Raw genomic sequence first — 20,130 nt, 5'->3', positions numbered from 1 at the left:
CAGCTCCATCTATATTGCTGCAAATGGTATGAGTTTATGTTTTTTGATTGATGAATAGTATTCCATTGTGTATATATACAACAAATCTTCTTGATCCAGTCATCTATTTTTGGGCATTTGGGTTGTTTCCATATCTTACCTATTGTAAATAGTGCTGCAATGAAATTAGGGGTGCAGGTATCCTTTTGAATTAATGTTTTTGTGTCCTTTGGGTATATAGGAGTAGATTTGCTGGGTCATATGGAAGCTTCATTTTTAGTAGCTTTCCATAGTGGTTGGACCAGTTTGCATTCCCACCAGCAGTGTAGGAGAGTTCCTTTTTCTCCACATCCTCCCCAATATTTGTTGTTTGCTGTTGTTTTAATATGTGCCATTCTCACTGGACAACACCCTGACCTTAATCTTAAACTTCTGTGAGAGAATATATATCTATTCTTTACCCACCCAGTCTGTGGTTCTTTGCATGGCAGCCCAAGCAAACTGACATGCATGGCATGAGATAAGCAATGAATGTGGCCTTTGCCTGGGAAGATGACACAGTATATCCTCATTTTTCCCAGATTCCATATTTTTCACTTCAACTACTTGCTAAAATTTATTTTTAACCTTCCAAATCAATTCTATTGGTGCTTTTGCAGTCATTTACAGATATTCACAGAGCAAGGGGGAAAATTGAGCTGGCAGACATGTATTTTTCTAGCTGTAATTGATGCTCTGCCATCTTGCTTGATTTCTCATACTGTAATCCAGTGTCCTTCTCACAATCTATGTAGTACCTTGTCTCTTGCATTTCTGTGCTTTTTGTTGGTCCCCAAATGATAGTGCTGAAAGCTATGATGTGCTTTATAAGGAAAATATGTGTTAGGTAAGCTTCATTCAGGCATGAGTTATAGTGTTGCTGGCCTTAAGTTAAATGTTAGTGAATTGATAAAATATATTAAATAAGATTGTCTTTAAATGGAAACATACATAAAACAAAGTTCTACAATGAGTTAATGAAAATGTGACAGAGGCTGAAAGCAACCTAACTCTGTATGTCCCCAAGGCGCAGTGGTGCAATATTCATTAATTTGGTGATCATGGTGGCTTTGTAGAACATAAGTATCACAAAAATGGGAACCAACTGTAGGATGTTGTAGAACAGTAGCAAAGTGTAGACATACAAATTCTGTTTCTTCTACCAAGAACATTATTGCAAATGAAAATGAACATAAGTATCTTAAGAGTTAAAGTTCAAAGTAGATGAAGAGGTAATTAATGAGATAATCTTGACATTGGAGGTGAACTCGGTTTTTCAGCATCAATTCTGAAAACTGTGCACATGTGGTTACTGAGCTACTGTTTCTCCATTTCATGGACAACAGAAGTAGCACAACTACTTGTGATGATAAAGATCCAGCAACCACAGACCACTTAACTTGATGTTGGATCATTAGTAAACTCCAGAAATTCTAATGAGCTACTACTAACAGTCAGAAAAAAGAGAGGTGCACCATAGTATCTAGAGAGGTTGCCTAACAACCAAACATGCCAACTTAAACACCCACACTGCCACTTATTTTTTGGGTATTGAGTTCATGACATGTAACATTGGATAAGTGTTCTGTAGAGATAAACTTGTCAAATTCAGGAAATAGCTTGTTGTTTTCATTGTTAATTCATAATCAGGATATATAAAATATTATTATAGACTCTGACATTACTATTTAGGTTTATCCCAAATACATTGCAACCTTAGCTGTTCATCTTCATTCTGGATTTGTTTCTATCCTCATCAGTCGGAGAAAATTTGCTGGCACACATGAGGTCTCCTAAGAACAGGTGTCCTATTGTATTCTCATCTTGTTAAATATCATTTGCACTAGGATGAAACTGTTGTATAATAAAAGGCAAAATGACTCTTTACTATAGAGGAATTCTTAATGTAGTTTCTACTCAATTCAATTGTAATTTTCAATTCCATGGTTAGCCTTCATTGGAAAGTCAATTTCCCATGAGGTATCAATTTGGAGCTTTTCATATTTCTGTAATCCAACTCATGATCACCTACAAAAAGTTCCTGGGTTGGACGCTTGCTAAATATGCTTATTACTGAACTTTATCCCAAACCTATGAAATCAGAGTCCCAGGGCAACCATGGGGTGGAGGGGATGGGTAAGACCTGAGAATATGAATTTTAACAAGTTTCTTGGGTGCTAAAATAGTAAAATAACCTTTGGGAGACTTTAGCTTGGCTAATGGTTTTACCAGATATTTTAGTAAAAGTAATAATTTTATCAGATAGCGCTTAGAGACTATGAATCTGTCTGTGTTGATTAGATATTATAAAGGTTATTTTAAATCCTATTGGAATTCTGAACATTTCTGTATACAAATTACTTGTAAACAAGATGTACAAATTTATAAAGATATATCTATATGCAAGTTTTCCTTTAATCTCACTCTAGTTTTGTATAACAAATCTTCACCTTAAGAATTTCAATAAATTTTCTCAAAAAAGAAATCAACAAATCAAAAACAAGTATGTACTAAGGCTAGATTAAGATTTTCTTAGGTATCTTGTACCAGAAAATAAGGAATACCACAGGTGCAAAGTATATTCGGTCCTTTGCAAGCTACTTTTATTAAACCGTTTTTATATAGAGAAACTTAAGTTTCTCCTATATTCTTAAGCCTCAAGATTTTCCTGATAATTAGTCACACCTGGAGTTTTTCTTTATCATTGAAAAAAATTTCTTATAGTTGTAATTGAAAATGCAAATTTATACTAAACTACAAGAGATTTTGTTATTTTCAAAAGGATTTTAAAGTGTTGTAAAACACAAAGTGTGACATTTTCTGTTTTACACATAGAAATATTATATGTAATTACAATTTGACATTGTAAAATTAACCATGCGCTTATTTCTTTTATAATTCATCAAATAACTGTCAGATGCTGTCATTGTAAATGTCACTTGTTATATTTTTATTTAATGATTGAAGAGTAACTAGCTGTATCGGTAACCTGAAAATTTCTTTTACACCATTTATTTTGAGAATTTCAGTGCTAGCAGTTTGAGATTTTATGAATTGGATTTTGAAGTGTGGACTACTATTCTTCTGAAAAGGGACAGAAACAATTATTCAAATTTATTTTTATAAACATACAGATGGCTCGCCGTTGTATCGCCAGTATTGGGTAGTAGCACTTTATAAATATTTGTATCATGAGTGAATGAGTTGAGCCTGAAATATACATACATACAAATATAAGTAAATGAGAATTTTGTATTTGTTCTATGTTGGTTATAGAGTTTTGTAGTTAGTTTAATCATATGTATACCATATGTATAATATAGTCAATATGTATTTAATGGATTCTCTGACTTGAACACAGTTGCTTGTAAATAGTGAAGTGTGTTGAGATGTACATATAGAAGTGTCAACTGAGGATACTATGGAAAATCCCCTTTATAAAAAACTGCAATATTTTTACATCTACATTTGGTTTAACCATGTCTATCGGGTTTATTAATTATTATTTATTAATGTTGATTTAGTCAGTATAAAAACATAACAGATATATGATAACTTGTCACATAGCATATGGAGATTACAGGATATACATCTGAGTACCATGTTTGGCATGTCTTGAACAGGTACACAATTCTTGTAAATATGAGAATATTTTGAAAATTTATGTAGAGTATCAATATGTTGAACTACAAGCAAAAGCCTATATTTATGTTTTGAACAAATTGGGTCACTATTAAAAATCATACTGTGATTTGTTATGAATTCAACTTTAGTTTTCCTTAGTCAAAACCACACTGGGGTGCATTTCATGTTAAAAAGAAAAAAATTCAAGAAAGAGTAATTAAAAAAAAAAACAATTACAATTCAGGTGTATAAAGGCTTTAAACACCTGAATATATTGGAAAAAGTTATACATGTATTTATTCTTAGACATCTTTGCATTTTATTGTAACATATTATCTGTATATGTGCTTATGAGAATTACTAGACTTATTTTTCTCAGCCTAGAAAAGCTTATTAACATCCATGTATCAAGGAGAAAAAAAATTCTTAGAACTTCTCTTAGAAGCTTGATGGTAATATATCACCCAAAATGCATTTTTTAAGGCTTATCTTTGCTTATATTTTTAAAAGTTATGATAAGTTACAGACAAGGTATTCGTCTTTAAAAAAAAAGAACAAAAGGATAAAAATTGCTGAAAACCTGAAACCACATTCTTATTCATATCACTTTAATAATTTATTGAGTGCAGGGCCAACAATATGAAATTTTCATGTATGAGTATCATCCAGCTTCATATAAAAGTAACACATGAAAAATAAGGTCAGAGATAAATCACAAATACCAGTAACACTTGGCTGCAGTTCTCTAAATAATAATAAGTATCTTTTATAAAGAAAAAAATTAATATTTTTGGTTCTAGGAACTAAACAATTTTATAATGTGTAGAATCTTTTAATTCAGAATTATATTGTGAAAGCCAAAGGGAGCTGATACTGTTTTAACTGCAATTAGAGTTATAAGTAGGGTAGAGCATTGTAAAATATTTTTTCTTTGTATTTAAGATCACTAGTTAAGAAATTTGTGTTAGCATACATCGAACAATCTTAAAGAGATTTAAAAAATAATGTTCAGGATTTCATCCCAGATGCTTATTTTGACATAGATATTTAAAGTCTTGGAGAGGAACTTCACCTGAATAAGATATGTGAAATTTACACCAAAGATTAGCGTTTTCAGAAATGCTGTGTGTGCTGTGTGTGTGTGTCCTGGGGCATAAAGAAGAAAGGCATGTGGAGAAATGGAGAAACAGTAAGATTTCCTTTACAGTCACCAAACACTATCATTTAAAGTTATTTCCAACGGGTTTAATTTTAAAATAAATTCACAAACACATTTGACTGCACCTGTTTTATCTCCTAAGAAGAATTTAAAGGAGGGGGGAAAAAATCTCAGTGTTTCTCCTTTTGTTACTGGTTGTGCTGAAAGATTTAAAGACTAGGTGTGCTTCATTTAAATCTCTGCATCTGTGATAAATATGTCATAATAGGCATCCACAGAGATGGTGGATTCCTCTTCCTACTACCAAGAACATTTTCACAGACCCTAGAAAATGTTTTAATACATCATTAAATTTTGCATACACTGGGCCATACCTGTCACAATTCCTGGATCCTGCTCAGTTTTTCCTCTCCTTTCAGGTGGAGACAAAGGTGGGAGGTTGTTTGCTAGGGCTTTCTGCCCCTGTTTTCAGAGGTGGGCTGATCCAAGAGTCTTTGACCTTTTTATTTTGATCTTCAGCTTAGTCTTCCATCACATTGCACTTAGTCCTCCCTGGAGGCCATTCTTTCTACCTTCTTTGTCCTCCGAGGAACAGTACAAATCCATGTAAAATGAAAAAGAGGAGTAATAATAACAATAATAAAGGGCTGTGACAAAGATTGGTGCAGGAGGCATCAGGTTAAATGCATTCTACAGAGCAGCCTGCTGGGCATACTCCCAGGAGACCACACCTGTACCCAGAGCTTGGGAGTACCACAGAAGCACTGCCTTCCAAGAGAAGGTCAAGCCCTTGCCACCCTCTCAGGACTTTCAGGAGAGGGAGGCTGTTGTATTTAACACAGTCCGCTTTAGAGCCAGCTTTTACATGCCACTTGGAAGGAAATGAAGAGAGAGTACCTAGCCCACTCCTTTGTTTTAGTTTTCTCATGGGTAAAAGCTATAACAATAGTACTTATTTCATAGGGGTAGTGAAAGGATTAAATAAGTTAATTCCAGTAAAAGGCTTACAACAGTATCTGACATACAGTGCTTAAATATGGTTTAACTATTATTTTTTATTACTGTTCTTGTGGAGACTCTAAAGGTAAAGAGATTTTAGAGACTATCTAGGCCAGCCATCTAATAGGGACGTAGGGAAGCAGGAAAAGGCCAGTGCTATAGAAGTGCTTTTCTGGAGATGGGGTGGGGGCCCTGTCCTAGGTGGTTAGCCATAGCCTTTCTAGTCATGCCCCCTTTGGGTATTGGTAGGATAAATAGGCGAGGCGTGGATGATCTTATCCATCACAGAAGGCTGGCTGGAGTTTATTTGTTCCTGGTCTAGTTATTTAGGATCTCTGTATTCAATTCATTACCTGGATTCCTGCCTTTCCTTGATGAATCTTGACCTCGAGTCATTTCTTTCGCATATTTACTGGGACTCTTTTTTCCTGGTTGTTGTTGTTAAACAGTGTTATTATTGAAATATCTGGTTTAAGGTTTTCAAGGACAAATTCCTTGAAGATTCTCCTGATATTAAAACTAAATTTCTTTGTTAAAAAAAAAAGAAATACCTGGTTTAATATTTGAAAATCACACAAAACCATGTCCTAATGGAATTAATGTATGTGATGAGAAGTAGCTCAGGGATCAAGTTCCTACACAGAGTTTGAAAGTATATTATAATGTATTTTAGATGGTCTGTATTTGGTATTGAGAGCTGGTAGAACTTCAAAGAATTAGTAATTGAGCACACCTTGTTGAAATTTTGCAGCAAATAAACTCAGTTTATTTCATTTTCAAGTAATATGTTTGTTCCTCAGGCTATTTAATATGTTCTATATTCAAAAGGCAAACGCATTTCTGTTCATAAGGCAAAATGTGGCAACTTTTTTAAAAATACTGATGATATTAGTTCTGCTGGTGTTTTTAATCTTCAGAATATATAAACTTTAAAAATGGGAACTCTTTGTAATCAGTGCATCATCACTATACTTATTTTCAGCATTTTTGCAATTTGCTATCCTCTAATGTTTGTTACCTTGTAAAAGATGGAAACATCATTTCAAATATTATATGTTTCTTTTCTACACATATTAAAGGTCTTTATGTATAAAGTAGTAATGGAATATGCCTGAAGTGATCAAAATTTAATGGACCATAGAGCATTTGTGGACCAGAAGCTTTAGGATAAATGCAAACAGCGTTAAATGTCTAAATTTATTTTCTTCCAGACTTTCATCTTATAGTGATTTTCTGCAAGAATGGTATTAGGGTCTTGTTGGGAACAGTTAATAGAAGCTATGATAGATAATAACTGACTCTGTAATTAGTCATTTCAAGACAGCAGTACTCTTTGAGCCACTGATAAGAATTGAATTGTGTCGCTACATCATGTTTTCATTTTGCTGTCACAATCCAGCAATCCATATTCATAGACTCCTGGTGCTAAGCTCATTGCCAATTTAACACAGATGTGGGAGAGATATCTACAGCCTCCTAGCATTTTGATCCTTTCTTATTTTTTATTTGAGGAAATGGCGGAGTACCTTCAGAGTAGGCTAAGGGTATAAGGTTTCTTAGTAACAAAATTATCAGTAGATTAATTTGGTCTGTACATAGAATTATACACACACACACAAAGTACTTGTATGCAAAAGAGACAACATTATAAATAAATGTAAAATTCAACCAAAATTTTTCAAATGGTTCTGATTTTGGGGTACTATAATGAAATACTGCATTCTTTTAAATTTTTTTTCTATATTAATTTTTAAAATTTTTTTACATCATTGTCCATTTTTAAAAAATATTTGCTTCCCCCCACCCCCTCAGGTGTAGTCCCCATAGAGTTTCCTTCATCAATGCACCGGTGCACCATCACCTCAGTCCCTTGTGCTCCTTCCTCCCTCCCTCTGATCCCTCTCTTGCCTCCTCCCCATGCAGTGAAATACTGCATTCTTTTTGTCCTTTCAGGAGAAATCTCCATTTTCATATATCTAAGAATAATTCTGGCCTTTTTTTTTCTGTAGGAGGAAGGTTAGATTTCACAATTTTAGTTACATTAGCTACACAATATTCTCAATTATATTTTATTTTTATATTGTAACAAAGGTTTCTTTATGATCAAGTCAGTAAATGTTGATTGAGTCCCTCCTCTGAGCCATGCTCCGTGGAAGGTGAAGTGTGATCAAGTGTTCCACAGTCTCTGATGGCTATGGAATCACAGAGGGGAGTGAGGTCACTTTACCCAGGAGGTCAGAAATGACTTCAGGAGAAAGATGGCTTATGATCCTGTGCCTGAACAATGGCAGGGTTTTAAATAAGGGAAACAGAGGAAGTCTTTCTAAGGTAGGATGCCCTTTAAAGAAAGACAAGGAAATGGGCAAGTAAGGATGTTCCAGTTAATTGTATTGTTACAGGGCAGGGAGAGGGGCAGCCCAAACCCTGCAAACCTGCCTATTCTAAATGGGTTCTGCCATCTGCCGCATCAACACAACACATATGAGACTTTAATGGAAAGGAACTTTAATACAATTAGGAAACAATACAGGAAAGGCAAAGAATATAGTTTCTAAATCAAGCACCCAAAGTTACCCGTCTCCTCGTGGGTAAAACTCCATCCAAATGAGATTGGCCCAGAGCAAGGCCCCAAAGCCTGCCACAAGTCTAAAGCATGGGGACCCACAGAAAAGGGTCAGAAACAACCAGACAAGCCCAGAAGGAAAAGAGCAAAATCAAAATCAAGATAAAAGCCGCCATTGTCACCTCCCCTCAGGTCTCTCACCCACATCTCTGTCACCCAGTCCACGACCAAAAGGCAAGCGCAATTTCATCATGCGTCTCTCAGCTTCATCTGCCTCCCCCAGGTCTCCTTCTGGCTCCATCCTGCTTCCTTCCTTCCTCACTCTCCTCTGCAGCCTCTTCTCTCCCTGCTCAGGTCCACCCTCCCTTGGGTGGGCCAGGAAACCTGGAACCTCCCCCTTTTCTGGGGACCACCCTGTTATAGTATCAAAGGGGTTTTCAGATGAAATGGTCATATTTGCCTGGAAAGATTGGTTATGGCAGCAACCTGAAAGTCTTGGAAACCACAGTGAAGATTTAACTTTTTCATCTATGGATGGTAGGAGATTAGAGTTGTTTGTTGAATAAGGAATGATGTAATCTGATAAGACACATTTGCTTTTTGATTATAGGTAATAATATACATACTTTATTTCTTCCCTACTTATACTGGCAAGTTCATAGTTCTACTTATAATCTGTAATATCAATATTGGTTTTAGTCTCTATAATTAAAGTAGTTAGATCTCTTTATAACATTTTAATTGCGAACCTCTAAAAGATATGAGTCTGGGGGGGAATACTAGGGAGGAATTTCACAAATTTTACCATGAAACTTTGTATAATCATGAAAAGAAGTAGATTATCTATCAGACTGAACTATTTAAGCAAGTATTTACCTGTTTACTGTCATTAAATTATTTGACAATTTATACAAATCTTTGGTGTCTGAAATGGATAACTGGTTGGCTCTATCCATAGTGGTGATATGTTTTAATTTGTATAAAATATTCAGAATAGATATGGTACCAGATAGTTTATAAATGTATATATCAATAGGGAACACATTTTAAATATCTATTTTTGGCTTTATAGTTGCTAAAACCCAAATTATAGTGCTAAAAGCTCTTGGCGCATGGAAGTTTTCATATATGTGTATTTGTAGTTTGGTTCTTAATATATAGTTTCTAGGGAATTTATTGTTTGGGTTAATTTGCTTATCCAAAGTGCATTTTGAATAAATATTTTTCTTTCCCTCAACTTTTTAGCATGAAATTTTTCTAAAATGAAAGATTAGCATAACAGATATATGTGTTACCTAGATTCATTCACGATCTTAATATGCACACATTTATATCTTTGAACTCTAGCATTTATTTATGCAAAGATAGTAGTTTCATATATAAATATTTTTAAAGGCCATTTTAAAATTGCATTTGCTTTGGAACATTTAAATTATGTAGTTTGGAATCACAACTTTCAACATCAGAGTATCAAAAACTTACAAAAATATCTGTTGTGAAAATTTAGGGTTGTGTATTTTACATTCTGCATAATGAGTGTATTTTACATCTGCACATAAAAACAATCTTATGATTAATGTATAGTTTGTTTATTTAAAATAATAGACAACAGATATCTGTATTTAATCACCTTTACCAATAGACCAGATATTATGGTAACCATGAGATTTGTAAGTTATCCTTTTAGTTATATACATATAAAATAATTTTACATTCAGAAGTGTGAGCTTTAATATTTTCTATTATGAGCTATATTAGTACTGTGTATAGCAAACTTTTCTGTTAATTTTCATAGATCATATTCTGCTTTCAAAATGATTACTTCAATTATCTGGATGGCAGCAGTTTGTGGGTATAAGTAATGAGCTAAGACTAGAGCAGCTACCATAATGTTGAAGTGTGAGTCCCAGTGGAGTTAGAGGAAAGGAAGTTGAATCAGGGCACATAGGAAGGATAGGAACCAATGCACATTTGGGGAACATGTGAACCTTGATAGAGAGGAGTCAGGGAACTATTAGAGGGTAAGTGAGGGGAGAGGCTTCAAATGAAAAATTAAACCTTCAAGGGCTTATGACACATTTCACAGGTAAGCAGAGTTATAGAGCCCTAGAGATTGTAGCCAGAGCAACCTCAATGGAACAATTACACACACACACACACACACACACACACACCCCTCTCTCTCATTTAAAACTTCTGTATGATTAAGTCAGTCCTCTCTCTCTCTTCTATGTGTGTTTAGAAACCCATGGCACACTAACCAGAAGTTGCATATAGAGCTAAATAGAAGCCACTTGATGAAAGGGAAAGAAAGGGTCAGTGAGAAAGGTATTCTTCACAGCTTCAGTTCAAACTGCCTTGGTGTAAAATCTTCAGTCTCCTGCTTAGATCACTTAATGTAGTTACTACCAGTGCTGTAGTCAATCAATAAAAAGCATGCGGGCTCAAGACATTCTGCTATTTCCTACAAACTGCCAGGGAATCCAAATTGTCAGGTGTTTTTTTTCTTTTTTTTTTTTCTTTTTTTTTTTTTTTTATAAATTTTATTGTTATATTCCCCATACAATTGCAGCCCCCCATTCTGACCCCAATCCCTCCCCTCCCGTCCCCACCCCCCTAAAAGTGTCTCTGGTTCATAGTTTTTTGTTGATTTTGATTTTCACTTTCTTATAGTTATTCATTTTCCTGGTCCCTTATTTAAGTTTTCTAGATTCCTGCTATGAGTGAGACCATCCGGTATTTTTCTTTTTCTTTTTGGCTTATTTCGCTGAGCATGATCCCTTCCAGCGCCATCCATGTTGCAGCAAATTGCATGTGTTTATCTTTTTTGAATGCTGAGTAATATTCCATGGTATATATGTACCACATCTTCTTGATCCAGTCATCTATTTTTGGGCATTTGGGTTGTTTCCAAAGCTTAGCTATTGTAAACAGTGCTGCTATAAACATAGGGGTGCAGGTGTTCTTTGGAATTGATGTTTCTGTGTCCTTTGGGTAAATACCTAGGAGTGGAATTGCTGGGTCATATGGAAGCTCTATGTTTAGTAGGTCCAGAAATCTCCACACAGCTTTCCACAGTGGTTGGACCAGTTTGCACTCCCACCAACAGTGCAGAAGAGTTCCTTTTTCTCCACACCCTCGCCAACATTTGTTGTTGCTAGTTTTTTTAATATGTGCCATTCTCACTGGTGTAAGATGGTATCTCATGGTAGTTTTGATTTGCATTTCCCTGATGACAAGTGATGTTGAACATTTTTTCATATGCCTGTTGGCCATTTGCATTTCCTCTTCAGAGAAGTTTCTTTTAAGCTCTTCTGCCCATTTTTTGACTGGATTATTTTCTTTGTTGTTGTTGAGACTCATCAGCTCTTTGCAGATTTTTGTGATCAGTCCTTTATCATTAGTGTTGGGTGCAAAAATGTTCTCCCAGTTGGTGGGGTTTCTCTTTGTTTTTGTTATTGTCTCTTTTGCTGTGCAAAAGCTCTTTAATTTGATATAGTCCCAGCTGTTTATCTTTGCCTTCACTATCACTGCTTTGGGTGATGTGTCTGTAAAGATGTCTTTGATGTGCAAATCACGTAGTGTTTCGCCTATATTTCCTTCTATATATTTTATGGTTTCAGGTCTTATGTCTAGTTCTTTAATCCATTTTGAGTTGATTTTTGTGTATGGTGTGAGGTGGTGGTCAAGCTTCATTCTTTTGCATGTAGCGACCCAGTTTTCCCAGCACCATTTATTGAACAAACTTTCTTTGCTCCAATGCATAGTCTTTGCTCCTTTGTCAAAGATTAGTTGACCATAAACCTGTGGGTTTATTTCTGGATTTTCTATTCGATTCCATTGGTCTGTATGTCTGTTCTTGTTCCAATACCATGCGGTTTTGATGATTATGGCTTTGTAGTATAGTTTGAAGTCTGGGAGTCTGATGCCTCCATTCAGGTGTTTTTTTTCAAATACAGAAATGGGACCCATTATCTTCTTGAGTAAAAGGGAATCTGGTGATCAGAAAGATAAATTCAAAATCCGAGAGTCTCGAGATCATTTCCTCTTTTTTAAAAACAGAGACCTCTTACCAGTATACATATGGATTATGCATTACATCTATTTTAAGGAGGAAAATGAATGAATGGTCCACAGCTTCAAGATAGTAGCACTTTTCTAAATACAAATATCATTTTTCTTAAAAAATAATTTAATTCCCAGCTCCAGCAAGCAGGAAAAATATTAATTTTTAACAGGGACTTTTTCTTTAGATGATTTGTGAGAATGTATGTATACCTCAGTCAGTCAGCATTTTTTCAGAAATGTCTTTGATATCTTAGTTCTCTCTGCATTGATCTGTGTTGCACTTTGGAAGACATTTTAAATATATAAATTGCCAATTGTTTTCTTTCCGTGTGGCTTTCTAAGTGGCATTCATATGACATATAAAGGTTAGGATTCACAACATACTTTTCCTCTGGAAGTAAGTTAAATGTAAGATAGCCTCTCACTACTGTTATGTAAATGAGTTATTCACTAATAAATATTTCAATAAATATTTGTCACGCACCCAAAGTGTCATAAATTACTCTGGACACATGAGATATATCACTAAGCAAACACTTGAGGTACCCTTAATGGAGTTTAAATTCTGCAAATGAGACTGAAGATAAGCATAATTTAAAAATATCATAAGTAAAATGTTATTGTTGTTTTTGGAGTCTGGATTTAGAGTGCGGGATCCTTGGGTTTACTCTGGGAAAGGCTTCACCAGACCTCCCGTTTCAGTGACACACAGTGAGTTTCCCAGGCAAGTTTCTCCACGAGACAGAGACGGTAGTTATATTTAAAGAACAGGTTTATTAGGGAAAGGGATAGAAGAATAAAGGACACTTGCATAGACACAAGAGGGCAGGAAGAGCTGCCCCAAAGAGGCCTGTGGCGTGGTTGCAAGCAGGCGGCCTTGAGGAGAGTGGCCTCTGCTGAGGGAGGTCAGTGAAGAGAAGTCCAGGCATGCTACAGGTCATGGGCAGCCAGAAAGCTGCTGCCCTGCAGAGGAGAGAGTTGATGTAAAGAAGCACCTGCATAGGCACAGGTAGGCAGTGTGATTGCTGCCCTGAGCCAGTGAAGAGACTGCATTAATATAGTCTTCTTCTGTTTGGGAGAGGCTCATTCCTTGTGAGCCAGTCAGTTTGTAGAATTTGAAAGGGACCAGAGATTCTACAATGGGCTCAATCTCCATATCTTTACCTTTGGATGTGCCCTGGGATCCCTGCCTGGATGTTATGCTTTGTCATCTAGGTGTCTGCCCCTAAGGATCATAGTCTGCGCCTAAAGATATTAGTTTCCGTAACTGTGTCATCAGTGCCTAAGGATCTAGGTTTCCATAGCTGTGTCAATGGCTTTGCTAATCTCCTCTACCCCCAACTCCTTGTGCGAAACAGGTTTCTGGTCTTGTGGCGCACCTCCTTTTCATTTTTTTTCCTATTGTCCTCCATTAGATATAAATTAAAGTTAAGTTCCTGTGGCATAGAAATATCACCAAACTTCTAAATAAAGGCCTAAAATATTCCTAGACAGTCATTTGTATGCACATATTCAATTTCCAACCTGTCTATTCCGGTTCAGTCCAGAATAGGTACCGGAACTTATTCAGGTAGCTCAGGGCCCTAAGTGGCAACCAACTTTGGACAGAACACCTTTCCCTCACGGGGCACACTTACACACAGCCGCTCTCACTCAGACTGGGACAATTTAGACATGCCATTAACCTAATGTGCACACCTTTGAGATGTGGGAGGAAACTAGAGTAGCCGGAGAAAAACTGTTCTGGCATGGGGAGAACATGCAAATGTCATGCCAGCAGCGGGTGCTGCATAAATTGATATTTTTCCCCCTCATCAACATGAGAAATAAATGACATTGAACAACATATTTAAGAACCTGATATAGTATGGTTAAGGCAGGCTTCATTGAGAGGGTAACATTTGAACTAAGACTTGAAAGTGGTTAGGGAATTGGCCCTTGAAGTATCTGGAGGAAGAATCTGATGTAGAAGACAGGCTTGGTGCAAAGGCAGATACAGGGATGTCTGTGCAAGGCTCCAATTCTCAGAAAAGGAAGAGCAAGACAGGGCATAAAGGCCTGAGAGAGGTCAGGGGAAGCAAATTAATGTTCATTGATTAGTTTCTGCATAGAGGATTGTACATATATGACTGATACAGAGATAATACTACATTTCTTTTAATATTTATAGAAAACCTGATAGTATTATCCCATTTTTGTAAAAGAGGAATCTGAAACTTAACCTCAGGTCACACACTGATCAGAGATAGAAAGAGATGAGACTCAAATTCAGGTTTGCCTCACTCCCAAACACATAAAACCATTATTTTTTTAGAATCTTGGAAACAGTTATCAGAGGAGAAACCTAAAAGATTTGAAAGGGCTCCATAGGGACTGTGCTTATACCCTAATACAGGATTGCTGCTATTTTATTGGACAGAATGGAGTAGATTGAGAGGAAATGGACAAAATCAGGGTCCCGTGGTCCACAGTGAGACCCTACAGGTTGGGTCTTATTTGCTGGGAAGAACCAGAGAATCCAGTGGTCAGTGGAGTCTATTTAACAGGAAGTAACTTAATTCTAAATCCCACTGGATGGGGGCACAGAACCAATTTTAGTGCATTTTAACTTAGTCAAGATTGAACCAAAGAATGGAGGTATCAATAGAATCAACTGTGGAAATCTGGATTTAAGCAAGACAGGAGGCTGATGATTAGGGTGGGATTCTATAAATGTGGAAATTTAGACTTAAGAGAGATGAAGTGGTTTGCTCAAGAACAGGTGGCAGAAATCAGGGCCTAAAATCCAGATATCATTGCTTACCTAGCCTAGGATTCTGTCTTAAAGGTCACCTACAGGTGACCCTAGAGGTCATCTCAGCAACCTTTGGCCTTCTGCCTCTCTGCCTCTCTAGTAATAGTGCTATTGATTTCTGCAGCCTTCCCTTTCCTTTTTTTTAAGATATTTCTCATGCATATAACTAATTTGGGAAATGGGTCATTAAGCAATTGTTTGGCCATGATAATTTTGTCCCTTTGGGATCTGGGAAGAGCAAAGAGAAACATAGGAGAGAAGGCATGTAAAATGAATCAAAATATTTAAGTTGATATGAGATAGTCTTGAGTTCACAAATTTCTCATTTGTATCTTAGGAATATTAGTACTCCTTGCATAGAGATTTTTGAAAACTGGAGATAATGCATGCACAACATCTATCTTTGTGCCCAACTAAATGGTTTACATGATTCCTCTCAATATTAGCTATTATTGCTTGTTAAAGGATATTAATGTCATTTACTCTAACATCCAGTACCACTTTAAGGATCCATGATATGAGGCCATTCTGCTAATATATGTTTCTTATTTTATGGTTCATGGATGTTTCAAACAGTTCAATTCTGTTCATTGATCAAAATTTGTATGGTTCTGAACATTTCTTTTATGGCCACCAAGCACGATGACAGCCTTGTACTGTGCACTACCCAAATAACATTACCTTCTCCCAGCTGCTTCTTGCAACTGGCATCATCTTGATCTTATACAAACCAATATGGGAGAAAAATATGTCAAGGAGGAAATTATGATCAATTTTTAGGGTGGAGAGCAAGATAAAATTTTAAGAAGCCAAATCTGATACATTTACTTTTACCCCTTTCTTCCTAGGAACAGCCTGATTTTCTAATTATGAAACCATTTGGATTCTTCATGTAGACTTCATTCTAAAACTTAAACCATGCTGTGGCTTCCGTTTTTGTCCTCAAAAGGAAAAGGGCTGATGGTCTTCATGCAAATTAGTCTGCTTTTGTTGAAAAACTTCAGGGGACTCTTCTGTGAAATGTAGACTCACAATAAGAAATATGGTGCATCTTACTTTTCTTTCAGCTGCTGTAAGATTGTTTCCCACAGTTTGGAATACTTACAAAAAAAAAAGTGTTTCATTACAATGCCAGAACTCTAGCAATGCCTTTGACTGCCTTCAGGGGAAGTGGCGGGAGGGGTGAGGAAAGTAGCTATTCAGTTCTACATTATTTGCAGATGATTTTTCACATAGCTGGAAAAGTGTAAATGAATGTAGAAAGGTAGAACTGGTGTGCTAAATTTAGGATCAGCAATTATAGTTGTTGGATTTCTGAGCTGCTTTTTGCTGCTCCTCTGTAATTTCTAATATAAAGAAAATACTAACTAAGGGTAGTATAAAAATAATTTTTTAATAATGAGTAACGGTTGTTTTGACAATGTCTAACACTTCAGAAATGTATCTCATTACTCTAACTGTATTAATTAAGGTTTCTTTTCTCTCTCCCCCCCCCAATTTCAGTGACAATTTCAACAAGCACCTTCTTTGATGGCTTGCTGGTGACAGGACTATACACATCTACAAGTATTCAGGCTTCACAGAGTATTGGAGGTTCCAACGCATTCGGATTTGGTAAGTTATCCTTACAAAAGAAACCAGTGATTGTGGATATTTTATTCAGTTATAGGTCTTTTTTTGTGAAATATGTTTTGAAAGTATTAAAGTTATTATTTCATGAAAGTAATTCCATGAAGTGATTTTTGTATGTTTGCTTGAAATTGGGTGAATTGAAATAAGTCACATGAATGTATCAACCATGAGTGCGGTGTCATCACACCAAGCTTGATCTGAAGGGTTTGAGTAAATTTCTGTGTTCTGTAATTTAGGTTGTAGGAATGCACTCTGAGGATCATTGCTATCATTCAGTAACCTGTTGTGACAAACCATTCTTAAAACCCAGGAATAGGTAAAAAAGTGTTATATTAAGTTTGACAAGTAAACATTGTATAAAGTGGAAGATATTAAGATTTGTTGAAATGGTCAAATTCTGTGAGTACTCAGAAATGCCATTTCATATTTAAAACAGTAAATTAGAGACCTTTAGGTTAGTTATGTGGAGAAGCATAAGGTTATCTGATAGTCAACTGATCCTAAAGAATTCTGTATTTGAGAATTCAAATTTATCCATGATACTGTAAACACGCCAAGTTGGAACTAAGTAGACCCTTTATAGCATCAACAATATAAGTTTAAAATATCAGCTTAGGGCCTCCCCTGGTGGCGCAGGCAGTTGAGCGCAGCGCTGTGAAACTGTCCACAGCCTCTGCAGCACCAGTTCAATCCAGGCTGGCCGGCAAGAATCCCACATGGCACGACAGACCTCTCCTGTGTCCCCCACTGCTCCCCTCAGCAGTGTATTTCAGTCAGTCTGCCTGTTCTGCTCTCTGCTCTTTTCTGGTGAATCCTCTCACCCTCCCACATCTGTCCTGTACCCCAGTTATTATATGCATGAATAAATAAATCTTTAAAAAAATATATCAGCTTATATAAGACCTTACTTTAAAACTAGAAAAACTGCACAGAACTTCCATTAAGGTGAGAAAGATAGAATTGCATTATCAAAGGCGATTATGTGTTCAACATTTTTTTCTAGGGTTTTTATTGAATAAATAGTTTTTACCTGCTTTTGATATATGAAAGGGCACTCCCTCTATGTCAAGTTCCAGCAGGTGTTCTGCCCAGGTGACTCACTGATTGATTTCAGAGCAATAATGTTGATGCTGTATTGTTACCCTGCTGGCAAAAGATGAGGCTCATAGCCTCAGGGCTTAAAGGAAACCTGAAAGTCATTTAATCATCCTGTTAAATTATTTGACATTGATAGTTTGTCCTGTTGTTAAAAGATATTTTGATGACTACTTCTAAGGTCTAATTCTCAAAAGAAAAAGTCCTTAGGTTGAAAAATTCTACTTTTTAAGCCCCATCTTTTGCTCTGCAGTGTGAAAGGTAAGATTTCAATTACATGTGTGACATATGATGTTCTTACAACCTGTTGGATGACACAGTACCTATAATTAGATTGAGAAAAATTTATAATGCTTCAGGTTAAATTTTGATTTAAGATAAAATTTTTAGTACAAGTATACAATATTTGGAATAAGGTATCCTGGGTTACACTTTAACCCAACTGAGCAAAAACATTGGAACAGGATTTGGATGTTGGTAATTTTTAAATTTCCTTTTGATGTTGATTTAGGGTTGAAAATCAACCTAAACTGTTTCAGATCAGCCCAGATCCTGGGAAACTTGTAACTACAGAGTTTTAGTTACTCTAGACTTAATGAATAGAAACTCTGGACTGTGACCCAGTGACAACATTTTAACAAACATTCCAGGTGATTTTGATAGACGCTAGGCTTTGAGAACCACTTTATACTTTAATGAAGTGGGACAGACAGACATTTATTTACTTTTTTTTGTTGAATTGTATTCTTTTAATTGAGGTAATGTTGGTTTATAAAGCTATATATGATTGAGGGGTATAGGTTCATGCCTCTTCAAATGGATGCCACCACATCCACCACTAAAGCACTCATAGTCCCTCACTATGGTCCACTGGGTCCCTTCAACCCTGTCGTTTTCCCACATTCCCCTTCCCTTGTCATACCCTAAGTCCTGTAATCAGACTTTTGAGGTTTGTTTTTGTTTAGTTTTGTCTTTTTATGTTCCACAAAGGACTAAAATCATCCAATATTTGTGTTTCTCCTTTGAGAGAGACATTATTTAACCATATAAATGTATAATAGCAAATCTTACTAGGGGTTAACAAAGAACTGATTGCTGGGAAAGAGTATGGCAGAGAAACTAGATCTGTTTGGGAATATAGTGGGGTATAGTTAGGAAAGGCTTTCCTGAAGAAGAGGTATTGAGCTGAGATGTGAAAGATGAGTAGGAATTTGTTGGCTAAAATCTGTGGAAGGTGGGGCACAGTATACCTGAAGTAGATGCGAAGGCCTCAGCTTGCAAAGAAGCTGGCTATATTCTAGAACTGAAAGAAAATTTTGGAGTGACTGAATCTGGAATCTAGAGGGAAACTGAATAAGGCTGGATATGAACTAGAGCCAGACCATTCAGGATTTTGAGAAGGGGAACTCATTGAGGGTTTTGAATAGTTTTTCTTTTTAAGGAGGGTCAGCTTGGAGAACAAACTGTAGAGTCAGGACAGGTTGTACCAAGGCTATGCCTCTCCACATAAGTGCAGGTTCTAAGAGGACAGGGCATTGCAGGAGTGCAGGTGCAGGCTGGCATGGGCAACCAGAAGCAGCAATGTATGGAGAAGTAAGAGTTTGTCTGTAGCATCATGCAGACCTGCTTGCAGATCCAGACCCCAAACTTTATTAGTCATGTCCCTCAGCTACATTGCTTAATGCCCTTAAGCTTAATTTCCTCATTTATGAAATGTTGATGATAATGGCACCTGCTTCATAGGATATTGAGTAGTTATGAGGATTAAGGGAGGTGATTTATCTAAAGGGTTTAACACATAGAAAACACTCGGTAGCACTAGGTATTCAAAAACTGCAAATCTTGATAACCAAAGCAGCTGCTTTCCTCAGTTCAGGACTTGTTTATGCCTCTTTTTTTTTTTTTTAAAGATTTATTTATTTATTTATACAAGCACTGGGTACAGTTAGAGGCACGGGAGGGTGAGAGAATTCACCAGAGCCAGAGTGGAGAGTAGAACAGGCAGACTAACGGAAGTACACTGCTTAGGGGAGCAGCGGGCGGTAGGAGAGGTCTGCACACCATGTGGGACCCTCGCTGGTGGCCTGGGATTGAACCAGCACTGCAGAGGCTTCAGGCAGCTTCACAGCCCAGCCTGAAACTGCTGCACCACCAGGGGAGGCCCATTGTTTATGCCTC

At 36.5% G+C, this 20,130-nt stretch overlaps 1 protein-coding gene across 1 annotated transcript in view; it reads left to right on the top strand.

The window, feature by feature from the left end:
* The window catches only part of RELN (reelin), a gene marked incomplete at both ends in the record, with an annotated part of 436,674 nt that overhangs the window by 46,190 nt on the left and 370,354 nt on the right, over positions 1-20,130 (top strand). Inside the window, one exon of the mRNA XM_084229490.1 lies at positions 16,729-16,839. Coding sequence (XP_084085616.1) covers positions 16,729-16,839 — 111 coding nt within the window. The remainder of the gene's footprint in view (positions 1-16,728; positions 16,840-20,130) is intronic.

The sequence above is a fragment of the Talpa europaea genome, assembly GCF_964194135.1.
Source record: "Talpa europaea genome assembly, chromosome: 3".
NCBI lineage: Eukaryota > Metazoa > Chordata > Mammalia > Eulipotyphla > Talpidae > Talpa > Talpa europaea.
This window is presented reverse-complemented; position numbering and strand designations above follow the sequence as displayed.